A 13,295-nucleotide genomic window follows, 5' to 3' on the forward strand; every position below is an offset into this window, starting at 1 on the left:
GCCAAGCAGTAGTTAAAGGCCTCCTTGAGCCTAAGGGAGAGCAAGTCAGTCTTATTACTCACCACAAGACTGTCTCCAAGCAAGCTCCAGTCCTCCACTGAATCTTCTGAACTCCAATTTTTTTCTCAATTCAACTGACCTCTTTTTAAAGAGAATTTTCTTTTATGTCACCTCTCCTAAATTTCCACGTCTACCAATCACAGTAGACATTTTTTTCCAGGACTGCCCCTTCTTAGTTCTCATCTTCTTTGGTTCTCATCTTCTCTAGTTAGAAATATTTTCTGAGTAATTCACACCTCTTTGATAAGTTTGCCTTTTGTAAGTTACTTGACCCTTTTGTGATTAATTTAACCTTTACAGGTACTTAACACCTTTTTGTATTAGAACTAAAAATAGACCTATCTTAAGGTTCTAGCTTTACTATAAGGTATGAGTTAGGGACTTTCATTGTTCAATCAGGAGTTTACAACTTTATTTTCCCCTAAGGCACTGTCTGATTAGGGTGGAATAATTTTAAAAGTTCCCAATACATTCCTGATTCTTTTTAGACCAAGTATCTCCATTGTTACAATAAGGGAATAGCTAAATCAAATCTTCTAAGGTACAGTCTGAGTAGTTTTTAAGATTCACAGGAGCAGAGGCCAGAGCAAGTTCATTCCATAATGAGATGGGGCTAGAGTGTGTATCCTGCTTTATGGCAGGTGTACTAGTAAAGAAAATTAGAGGTTCCCCATTTTGTTTTTGCTTTCTTAGAAAGTAATATTCATTATAGACTGTTACTCGGATTTTATACAAGCAGCTTTGGAGGGGCATCTTTGTACTGATATCTGGACTGATCTATGCATGATGTGCCCTTCTAAGGACTTTAGAAAATTGCCTGGTCTCTGTCTAATGGGTTTGCAGGAAAAAATAAAATCAAGAATTTAAGAGTTGGAAAGAAATATAGAAAAGTATGAAAGGAACAAGTTGTATTATATAAATAAGTACAATAAAAAGATGAATGTTAAATGGAGCTGTCTTCTATATTATTCCTAGGGAATCATCAGTCTCATGGGGAAACTCCAAATTTTGCCATACCTCCATGTAAAAGGACTAGCAAGGAATTTGTTTTAAATTCAAACAACTTTTCATTTTTTCTGAAATCATTTGTCAGGTTAATGCTTGAAGAAAATTATTCATAGAGCTTATGACACTGTTGTTCTTGCAACAGAATGCTATATTTAGAGCCCCTCAGAATAACATTGAGTTTTTTCAACAGCTAAAATGGATCAGAAACACAATGGATATTGGTGAATGTTCTAGTTATTGTGGGATTATTTCAATAGTCAAAGAAGAACATTCTAATAATATTATGAAAGCCTTCAAGATTTTGTTCATAGCAACAATTAACTAGATATACTGACTTCTGGGTCTTAAATTGAAGTATTTGCCAGGCACTGCTAATATGATTTTTCTTCTTTCTCTCTATTATGTATGGGGCATCAATATCTATTAGAAATAGTTCACATGTCTAGAGAACGTTTAAGGAGAAAAATCCAATTCCCAGTGGCCCCTGGCTGTTCATCTGTGAAGGAGCAACCTACAATAAATTTAAAGAGATGTTTTAGGAAGGGGGCATAAGTTTTATGCATGCCATTCTGTAGAGATAACTTTAAGTTTTGAGGATAAGATTATTTTAATGGTAAATTTGCAGCATAGCAACAAGCTACCATTTGCTTCTCAGAAATTCTTTAAAAATTATGCTTTTATATGTAAGCCCAATGCTTTGGCTTACAGAGTTGTACAAATTGAGGTTAACCTCCTTTATTTCTGAATTCATTATTATCTGAATTTTATTGTGCTGTTTCTGTGGCAGTGTTCAGTATAATAGAATATAAACTTATTTTGTGGTTGGCATAGATGACATTTTTTTGTTCTTCAAATAATGACGCTTTAAAAAATGGCTTATTTTAAAAACAAGAGCAGAAACAAAACAAAAAACTATTAGATACTATTTCATGTTTTTGGTGGCATTTGTTTAGTTCCTCATTGAAAAGCTATTTGTTCTTTTTCTGGTTTTAGACCTGTGGACATTTGGGCTTTAGGCTGCATGATCATTGAAATGGCCACTGGGAATCCCTATCTTCCTAGCAGCTCTGATTTGGATTTGCTTCATAAAATTGTGATAAAAGTAGGTAGGTATTACTGAAATATTTTGTTACACTGAAGAAAGAAAATGAAACAAACCATATTAATTTGGTTTTCGCTACATTTTAAAAGGAAAATTGTTCAGTCCAGTTCTACTTATAAAGAGTAATAGCTGTTTTATACCAAAGCAGCAAGTCATGTTGTTCACAAAGATAGTAGTAAATTTGTCCCTAGAACTATGCAAACCATAAATGCTTAAGGTTGTAAGTAACATCATGCCAGGCTAGAACCTGCTTTGCAATGCCATATATTGCTAGTTGGTGCTATGAGAAATGGTACTTTAAGTACTTTTCATTTTGGAGAAAAGCTATTACTTTAAAGAACTTCAATTTCTGAAAACATTTTTGTTCCCCAAAGGTATTACTTTTTAGAGTAGAAACTGGAATATGTGTGTGTGTGTGTTTGTGTATGTGTGTAAATCTCCACTAATGCAGATTTATTATTCAGTCTTTGAAACATATTGCCCTTTAATTTTAATTAACCAGATATTGGGGGCTAGGGTAAGAACAGAAGGCATTAAATAATATTTTATTTGAAAAGCATCTTGAAGCATAAAATTCAAAGAAATTATTGTGCTAAAATTTCCTTGTAATAGAGCTAAAATTAGGCTGTTTCAAATTCTTAAAAATTAAGTATTTCCTTCTTTTGGTTTGCAGAAGTTCTTTTTTTTTTTAACTTTTACTGTATATTGATTCCAAGGCAGAAAAACAGTAATTACTAGACAATGGGGGTTAAGTACTTGCCCAGGGTCACACAGCTAGGAAGCCAGGAAGCTGAGGTCAGATTTGAACATTCTTTTCAGTTTATAGAAATAAAAAAAAAATTTTAAACCTAAAAGTTCCTAAATTATTTCATGGATATTATTTTTATTTATAATTTAAGTGCAGTTTCTTATTCTGTTAAAAGTGTACAAAATAATTATTATACTGAAGATTCTAGATACTGAATTTTTAAAATTCTTTACCTTCCATATTAGAATCAATACTATGTATTGGTTCCAAGGCAGAACAGTAAGGCTAGGGATTGGGGGTTAAGTAACTTGCCCAGGTCACATAGCTAGGAAGCGTCTTAGGTCATATTTAAACCCAGTACCAGTCTCTAGGCCTGACTCTTAATCCCCTAAACCACCTAGAACCAATACTGAATTTTAATATGTAGATTTATAATGTATAGTATATGAAAGCACTAAAAGTTTTCAGTTTTACAAAAAATAAATGTGCAGATGACCATTTTCCTATTTTAGAAGTTCACTTGTTTGTTTTTTAATCCAAAAGCATCACCAGAACACTTCCTAGCTGGCTATTCAAAGTTTTCTTAGAATGGAGAGTACTTCCTTTTTTATTATGATGCATTCTGGCAAACTGGCAAAATGTGGAATTGAAAAATGGACTAAAATTTCTCATGTAATAATTGGGAAGGTGTGTTATTGAGGAAAAGCTCAAATATCAAAAAAGCATCATTATAACTAAAAATGTGTGTCATCTTCTGTAATGACTGAATATAGTAAAATTATCTTCCAAATCATTTAAATCTAGATGGGACCTCAGAATTCCAATACAATGCTCATTTTGTAGATGAGAAAAAATAAGGCCTATGTAACAATATAAAATAAGACTATGTAACTCCTTAAAGGTATAGGCAAGACTAGAAATGAATTCCTAAATTCTAGTCAAAAGTTCTTTCTACTACATCACATTTTCCTCCCTTCTAAAAAGTTATATAAGATGGTCACTAAATATATAAACTATATAACATCTTAATGTTTGAGACCTAAAGTACATATAAAAACACAACTTACAAGTATGAAAATCTCACTTAAAAAGAGACTAATTATACTTTGATAACTCTGATCTTATTAATGTGGGTACTCCTTTCAGCATTGCAGATCACGACTCATTCATACCTTTTCATCCTATGTGATTCTTGTGCATGCCCTCCCATAAATCCACTGCAGAAAGTCTATACAACGTGCTGGGGGTCTTCCTCCGAATCTCTTAACATTGAATGAATATCAGTAGAGTATTTGGGTTGTCTACCTGTTATCCCTTGATCTTTCCACACGAATCCCTTGATCTTATTAGATGACTTTTTCTGGTATTATGTCTCATCAATTATGTTTTATCCCACTCCTACCAAGCTCTCTTTTGCCCTTCATGTGGCCTGCACTTTTAATTCCTCAGGACACAGGGGTATTTAATGATTTGTAGTCATTTAACTTTACCAGAAGAACACTAGTGTTAAAATTTTAGGTTTTTGTTTCAGTGGGAAACTTGGGTTCAATAAAAGTATAGGGTGATTTTTCCAAAGACAATCTAATCTAGCCTTTATAGGCTCCATTCCTTGTCCATCTGTAACGTCTATCAAAGATATGTATATTGATGGACTGTCTATCCAATTGCCTTGGACAATAGTCAATCTTCATTTCCTTGTTTTTTCTTGTGGGGATAGTTAGGCCAAACTGTTTTGAGTAATTATGGATTTCATTTAGGATACTCTGCCATATTCCAGAGTTTGATACAATAAGCATAAGGTCATCCACAAATATAAGCATCTAGAGGACATCACCATCCACAGGTGATTCCTCTGCCATTTGGACTCTATACTGAACATCCTTAGTAATCCTTAGTAACAGTGGTAATATAGTTGGTGGCTGTCTCCTGGAACAATGAATTGAACAGAACTCTTTCTTTTGTGGCATTTTTCAGAGGACCATGTACTATTAACATATTGCATGAAAGGAACTTTTGGGAGAAGCCTTCAGGCTATCATTTTTTTGCCTTTCCTAATCATGTTATTATTACCAATAAAAGGCAATGGAGAAAATATCATGAAAAATCAGAAGAATTACTGAATGTGTCTACTTTCCTGTTACTACAAAATCTTTATGAGAATTATCTGAAAAAAGCATCCAGGCCATCTTTGATTTAGCTATGGAAAGAGATAAATTGGCTTTCACAATTTAAAGAAACATACCTGATCTTTAACATCTCACAGTTGACTGAAAGGAACAAAGAATGCAAGATCTCATTGTATTTATTATTTATTGACTCAGCTAGCTAATTATGAGATTAACTCAATATTTATTTAATATCTACCTTAGAATTTAGAATGGATTTGGGAGAATATTTTAGATGGTTCATTTTTCTTAAAGAAAATTAGTGTTTAGGGAAATTTTAACTAATGCCTTCTTTTTTATCCAAATGAATTTCTTTGTAAACAGGCAGAAGCATTTCGAATCATTCCATTCATCATTCTTTAAACATATGACATTTGAAGCATCTATTTCTGGATTTTTATTATAAGGTCTTAGAGAACAGGAGTCTCTTTGACCTGGCCTTTTGTTCTTTTATATTATGATCTATGAATCTCAAAATTTTCTTAACACCAACTGGGGCTTACCTTTTTCCCTCTTTCCTCCGGAGGCTTTCCTGAGTCACTGCCCAGGTAGCATCAGAGCCTAGAGAGGGTTCCTGTACAGGAACTGATTAATGATTAAAAGTAATGAGAGGAGTTGAGGTGCAAAGCATTGGGAAGTGATCTATATATGTTATCATCTATGCTAATATGTTTCAGTGCCTTAAGACATCTTTTTTTTTCCTTACCTTTCTCTAGCCATAGAGTTATAAAGTCTTAAAGCTGGAAGAGACCTTACCAGTCATCTAGTCCAAACTCCTCATGTTACAAATGAGGAAACTGAGGCCCAGAGAGGTGAAGTAATTTACCCAAAGTTAAGTGGTAGTTAGTGGCAGAACTGAGACCAATTTTCTTAGCCCTTTATTAAGTCTTCTTTTTCCTGTATAATAACTGCAGTCTCATTCTTTCACTACATCTATTCAGAGTTCCAAATTATTGCCAAATTTAAGCTTTTATGAATGTGGCTTCAAGCTAGGTAATGTATAATAATGAAGAGTTAAGATAAAACACATGGAAATATGTCTAAGTTTTAATGTTTAGATAATTTTTTTCTTTGTGGCATCAGATCTGATATCCCCACTTTTGAGAGAAGGAAAGGAGCCTGGTGGTTTTGCATTAAATCATGCTATAACCTGTTGACAAATTATTTAAGAACCTCAAGAGATTCATGCCATAAATTATTATTTGTCCAGCTATAAAAATTAAATATACATAAGCCTTATTGTCTTATGTCTGTAATTTAAATTATTCTTGCTTTATGTGCAAAAATAGCATTTTGATTATTTTAACTGTTGGTTGTTTCCTCAACTCTAAGTTGTTTTTTTCTTCTTTCAGGCAATTTGACACCTCACTTGCAGAATGTTTTTTCCAGGAGTCCCATTTTTGCTGGGGTAGTTCTTCCTCAAGTTCAGCATCCTAAAAATGCAAGAAAAAAGTATCCAAAGCTAAATGGATTACTGGCAGACATAGTCCATGTATGTTAGATGAGAGCAAGGGCTTATTTCCCAGAACTGTTTGTAAATTTTAATAGCATTTTAAAATCCTACTTTAATAGAAATTAAAATGTACTAATAAGTAAAAATGTTATTAGAAATAATTAGTATATCTTTCCAAATTTGTATCTTAGATATGAAGTAGGAATTACAATTATTATTTAGAGAACCGTAGGATTTAGTGGAAGGAATCTTAGAAATCATCTAATTGAACCCCTCCCATTAGTGGCAGATCTGGGACTTTAGTCTCCTGATTCTCAACTCAGCTTAGTACTTCTTCCCCTGTACCATGATGACTATTTAAATTAGGGCAAATCTATACAGCAAAGAATAAACAGGTCATCCAGTCTATCATAGGAAGTAGAGAAGGTAGGACTTTTGAGAACTTTTAGTAAAAACTGGATATCCTATATTTCACATTTCTAGCTACAAATGGCCTATGTTATCTGCACTATAATATCCTAGTGTATTTTTTGTGGTGTTGGCATCTGAGGATACATCAATATCAAGTTTTTAACTTGAAATGAATTTAAATAGGCCTTTTAAAAGTGGTTGTTTTGAACTTATATGATATTGCTGGATTTGTAGCAACTAAAAAAAATTGAAATATAAAAGTCTAATTTAGAAGTAAATAAATGTAATAGAAGGTGGCTTTTCCAGAAATGATTTGATTGGCTGCTGGAAAATGCTGTGATTATAAAGTCATAATTACCAAAATGCATTTTTCTATTTTCTTAATTCACTGAAATATATGATTCAGATAGTCTGATTTATCTGACTATAGAAGAATTTTGGTTAGGCAAGCATTTTATATTTTTCCTTGTAAAACTTTACCAATGGGTCTCCATCTTGCTCTAAAACCACCCACAAAATTTTAGCTAGGGACAATTTTAAGGCTATGAGGATATTCACATCATGCACTAGCTAATAGTTTTTTAATTCACTTCATTTTATAGCTAAATTCAAGTTTAGGCCTTTTGAAGTAAACTATTGTGTGATCTGTAATTTTTTTAAGGGAACTTTGAAATGTAAATTATTTTGGGACATTTATTAAAATTTGGCCCCTTTGTTGTTATTTTGGCTTATAAAATGGTTTCAATAGGCATGTAATTGATCTTTTATTATTTAAAAATCTGTGATCTCATTTATATGTTATCCAAACACCTTGTTTCTTCTTTATCTTTTGTGCTGTTTCTTTGATCAGTGTTATTTTCCCTAAGAATAGAGAAAGGAGTAGAATTGTCTGGCTAAAGGTTATATGGAAGACACTGAAGCCTTTCTAAAATGGAATTACATGGTATTTTGTTGGCTAATAGTAAAAAGACTTGGGTTCTGCTTCTAGACTTGTTTTGCCATGTTACTAAATCTCTCTGTTGTAGTTTTCTCAACTGTAAGATAGAAGTCAGTATCAGCCCTACTCGTGTAAGAAATTATAATAATATTCACATGATAAACAGCTGGTCTAGTGGAAGAAGCCCTGGATTTAGAACTAGGTTCGAACTCTGACTTTACTATTTACTTCCTATATAATCTTGGACAAATTTCCTTTCTCTGGGCTTCAGTTCCCTCTATAAAATAAAAGGTTGATCACTAAGATGATCAACTAAGATCATAAAAAGATGATCACTAAGGCCCATTTCCCTTCTAAATCCTATGGTTCAATGATAATCTTTTACAGCGGTAAGGTATTTTGTAGTTATCAAGTAGCTTTCACATATATTATCTCATCAGAGTAGCTTACAACAAATTTTGTAAGAATAGAACAGAGATTTAAGGTCCATTTTCCATAGGAAGAAACTGAGCATCATAGACTTGAAAGTATCTTGACTACAACAAAACAGCTAATCAATGATGGAGTTAGTACTTATGTCCAGGTTTTCTAACTAGAATCAAATATTCTTTCCACTATAGCTCAAGACTGGAAATTTCCTATATATATATTTTTTTTTGTCTTGATCATTTTATCCAAAGCCAATAATTCAGACCCCAGGAATTGTTTACTGAAACACTCCCTATTTTTTAAAACCCTTACCTTCTGTCTTAGAATCAATACTAAGTATCAGTTCCAAGGCAGAATAGTGGTTGGGGTTAAGTGCCTTTCCTAGGGTCACATAACTAGGATATGTCTGAGGTAAGATTTGAACCCAGGATCTTCTGTCTCTAGACCTGGTTCTCTGTTCATTGAACCATCTACCTGCTCCTCTCCCTATTTTTTTCTGAGTTACCATAACACAGTGTCATTAGTGTTTTGTGTTACTATGTTAGTTATGTGTTTCACCTACTGTAACCTGTGATAACAGGTTTACTTTAATTTAAACTAGGGAAATTGGCAAAGGTAAGAAGAAGAAGAAGAGGATTCAGAAACATAAACTGCTGAGTCCTAATCTTATATTTTTAAGGACTTAGAGCTAGGCAACCCCTTTTTACTCAGCTTAAAAAAAAGAGCTAATGTCTACTATGGTCTATAAAAAATTTTGTAAAGTATTCTTAACTTATTATTTTCCAGGCTTGTTTACAAATTGATCCTGCGGAGAGGGTGTCATCTACAGATCTTCTGAATCATGACTACTTTACTAGAGATGGGTTCATTGAAAAGTAAGCAATTTGAAGATTTTTTAAATATTTAAATTAAAGCTTTTAGGCTGTAAGAGTAGACAGATTTCTTTGGCTCTTCTATGTAGAAAATATATATGTGCTAGAAAAGAAAATGAATAAAGTAAATTCATATATATCACCTTTAGAGAGTATAAACTGGAGTTGGCTGATATTTTTGTCTTTATTCCCATTAGAAATAGGAATTTCTTTTCTTTCCTTTTTTTTTAAATCTTACTTTCTGTCTTAGTAACAACTATTGACAGAAGGGCAAGGGCTAGGTAAATAGAGTTAAGAGACTTGCCTGAGGTCACATAGTTAGGAAGTGTCTGAGGACAGATTTGAACCCAGGTTCTCCCAACTTCAGGCCTATTCACTGTGCCTGGAGCCAAGAAGACCCGAGTTCAAATCCCTCCTCAGACACTTACCAGCTGGGTGACTCTGGGCACATCCCCTCTGTTTGCCTGAGTTTCCTCAACTGGAGAATGAGGGTTGTTATGAAGGTCAAATGAGACATTATTTGTAGAGCACTTAGCACAGTGCCTGGTACATAATAGGTGCTTAATAAATACTTATTCCCTGTCCCCTTCATCCCTAAAATGAGGGGGTCAATGGACTTTAAATCTTAGATTCTATGACTAATTTATTATATAAATGTTTTGTATATGTTCATATTATTTCTCACTACTATATTCATTTGTTTATTCATTCACAGATATATAGCACACTTTATGCTAAGCACTGCTAGGTACTAGCATTGGGGGGGGGGCTCAAAATTTAGATGAAACATGATCTTTGTCCTTTTTAAGCTTGTAGTCTCAAGGAGGATAATGAGGGGAGGAGGAAGAGAGGGAACAAACACCTACTATATGCCAGGAACTATACTAAATGCACACAGTGCTAATTATACAGATAGCAACAAATATTATCTGATGTAATCATATAACACCACAAACAGATAACTGTAATATAAAATATCGTGGTTAAATGCTATAAAGTTAAAAAAAAAAGGTAATAACCAGTAGAGGGTAGGACTCCTGGGGGAAGAATAAAATTCAACAAAAAGGTAAACCAAGGTGGATTTCTCCAAGCAAGAAAACATTTTATTAACAGGTACTACCTGCCAATAGAATGGGTCTAATGATGGCCTCAATTAGCCAAAAGACATAGAATAGAACATACAACTTATTTTTATAAACTATAAAACAAAGAGCAGAGTAGGATAAGTGAAGAAATCATACCATTGGTTATGGAGCTGGTGGCATCAGGGAGAGATTGTGATTGGTTACGTTGAGGAAAATGAGCATGCATACACACATGTGGGCCTTGATAAGGCCACTTTTCTCTGTCTTAAAGGAATGCTTTGTGAATTTATGGGACCCAGCTACATCCTGATGTCACCATTAATAGTGAACTGGGAGTAGCCTGGGAATAAGTTAAGATCACCTTTAGTGAGTAAGGATGAGACTGGCACAAGGTCTGCTTGTGTTCCATTAAGGATAATACGCTTTTAAACTTAGCTTAGAGTTTTTCTTTAACTAACAGTGATTGTGGGAAAGCTTAAACCTTTGCAACTAATTTGAGAGAGACTGAAGCTTTCAATTCTTGAGCTTCTACATTCAGAAATAGAGAAAAAGGATTAGGCTGCTATATGAAATACAGAAGAGAGTTACAGATTATAAAATACCAGATCAATATCTAGTTTTCATAATTCCCATTTTTGATCATATCTTTCATGGATCACTTACCTATAAACTAATTCTTTAACATTATCATACCAACATCAGTTTTTTAAGTTTATTTATTTAATTAATTGATTTGGAATATTTTTCCATAGTTACATGAATCATGTTCTTTCCCTCCCCCTTCTTCCACCCCCTCCCACAGCCAATGAACAATTCCACTAGGTTTTACATGTGATCAAGATCTATTTCCATATTATTAACATTTGCACTAGGGTGATCATTTAGAGTCTACATCCCCAATCATATCCCCATTGAACCATGTGAACATCAGTTTTTCTGATAAAATTGTAGAACAGGTTTAAAAAAAGCAACAAATGTGAAGTTTAAAAAGAATAAGAAAAGAGAGAGCAATAAGTACCCATTTACCAAGGGTGGATAATATGCTACTTCCCTGCAGCCAAGTGAACCAAGAAGAGAATTTCCATCAGGGATTATCTGAAATAAGTAGTTGTGTCCCTGCTATAATTTGTTGCAGATATGTTACAATTTTTACTGGTCAATTAATGTAAGAACAACAAGGTTGGTTAATTACAGCATAAGCCATAATAAGAATATCTAAAATCATGTACTAAATTTAGAAAGGAAATATGCATGTCTCAAAGTAAGAAAACTCAGTGATCATAGATACAGTGTAACAAAAGCCAAAGTAATACAATAATAATCATTAACAGTAACATCAAGTCTTCTTGTATCCTAATAACCCACTCTAAATATACATTTAATTTAACACATTTTATCTTGGATCCCAGATGCTCCATGTAGTCCCCTGGCTTCTGGTTTCGTTTTCTCTTTGACATTCTAAGAAGGTCTCATTCTCTGATCAGTTCTTAAGGTGTTAAAGCTCTCCTTCTGTAGATTTGCTACTTGTAAATTCTCAGATGTTCCTGCTAAAATCTTTTGCAAAACATTCAATATATAATCTGTACATAAAAAGTACAACCTCTTAAATTGTACTTCCATCTCAAACCTTGTGGTTTTAATTTTATTAACAATATAAGAAGAGCATAAAATTAGGAGCCATAGTTCACTTGAAACTTCAGATAATGTAAGTTCTTAAATACCCCCCTGCTATTTCTATCTTTATGCAAATCCTGTACCTGTCAATAACAGGCTGAAAAATCTAAAAAAATCTTTGGGGTCTTTGACTTGTAAAATGAGTCCTTCTGGTTTAAGATTTAATACTTACCAAAGCAAATGAAACTAGAGCTAAAAGTACTTGCCTAAATTGTTGACTCTATGGCAATTTAACTTCCTGTGTTGTAAGTTAACAAATTGTTATGCTGATATATTTAAGAAATTCGTATACCAAATGAAAAAGCAAAAACTAAATATCTTTAAATCCTACAGAAGGCAGAACTCCTAAAACCATATTTTTATGTATACATTTATGATCTTGTTGCTTTCCTTTTTTACTCCAATTTTTCAAATCTATTCAGAACTCCTCCTCCTTAGGAGTCAAAACTGATAAGTATCTAATCCTTACATGATAACATAGTAAACAATAATCTTTGTAAGTAGGTGGTCTCTCTTACACGAATGAATTCACTTAAAAGTTGCTAGTTTTATTCCAGTTGTTAAAAAAGACCTAGAATAGGCTATGCAAATATAATAAATAAGTCAGTTCAAAACAGTGCATATCAAATGAATTGCTTATAGTAAAACAAGTTTGTACATCAGGACATGTCTACTTGGTGTTAATTCTACATTCTATAAGACCTTTAACTATTAATAATATAAGTATGCAGCAAAAATGAACATTTACCTGTATAATTAGTAGTTATGATGCTTCTTTAGTGATTCTAATGCAAAGCTTCAATGATCTGCTTTCTGGAAAAAGAGATTATTTCCCTTGATAATTTACCTCTTCTATATGAAGAAGTTAAAGAAATCTTTTACTGGTCCAAATTTTGAGCACTTACTGAGAAGTTACTTAATGCCACTAGCCAACTCAGTTGAGTTTTGCAATTTTCAGTTAGGTCACTAGATGTCACCAAAGACCATGCTAACACACACACATGGGCACACACACACACACACACTGCACACATGGGCACACACACAGAACTCCATTTGCTTTAATTCAGGTTTTCTTTTTTTTTTTTTAATATTTTAAAATTTTATTTATAATCAAATGTTAGCTCTAAAACAACATAATTCAGGTAAGATCAGGTAGATCTTGATCCTACCAAACTAGAGAATCACCAAGAACATTATGTAACTCTTTGACTAGAAAAATTATGAACTTCAACTACTGCAAACTATTGGAAAGAACTAATGGAAGCATTTGTATTAACTTTCTAGTTGGGACATATGCTACCCTCAGATTCCCCAGCAGGTGGAAAGCTGAAGACTTGTGGTACCCACT

General features: G+C 33.3%; 1 protein-coding gene across 22 annotated transcripts in view; it reads left to right on the forward strand.

Moving 5' to 3' along the window:
- Positions 1–13,295, forward strand: part of CDKL3 (cyclin dependent kinase like 3) — an 82,702-nt gene that overhangs the window by 28,258 nt on the left and 41,149 nt on the right. For 18 of the 22 annotated variants that reach the window (XR_008915050.1, XM_056811130.1, XM_056811132.1 and 15 more), the window contains 3 exons: positions 2,062–2,174; positions 6,436–6,575; positions 9,100–9,188. Coding sequence is in view for 19 of the 22 variants with exons in the window: in XM_056811130.1 (XP_056667108.1) it covers positions 2,062–2,174; positions 6,436–6,575; positions 9,100–9,188 (342 nt within the window). In the remaining 3 variants the exon portion in view is untranslated. The remainder of the gene's footprint in view (positions 1–2,061; positions 2,175–6,435; positions 6,576–9,099; positions 9,189–13,295) is intronic. The other 4 variants (XM_056811131.1, XM_016428233.2, XM_056811136.1 and 1 more) reach the window with 2 other exon arrangements.

This window comes from Monodelphis domestica, chromosome 1 (genome assembly GCF_027887165.1).
Source record: "Monodelphis domestica isolate mMonDom1 chromosome 1, mMonDom1.pri, whole genome shotgun sequence".
Classification (NCBI taxonomy): domain Eukaryota; kingdom Metazoa; phylum Chordata; class Mammalia; order Didelphimorphia; family Didelphidae; genus Monodelphis; species Monodelphis domestica.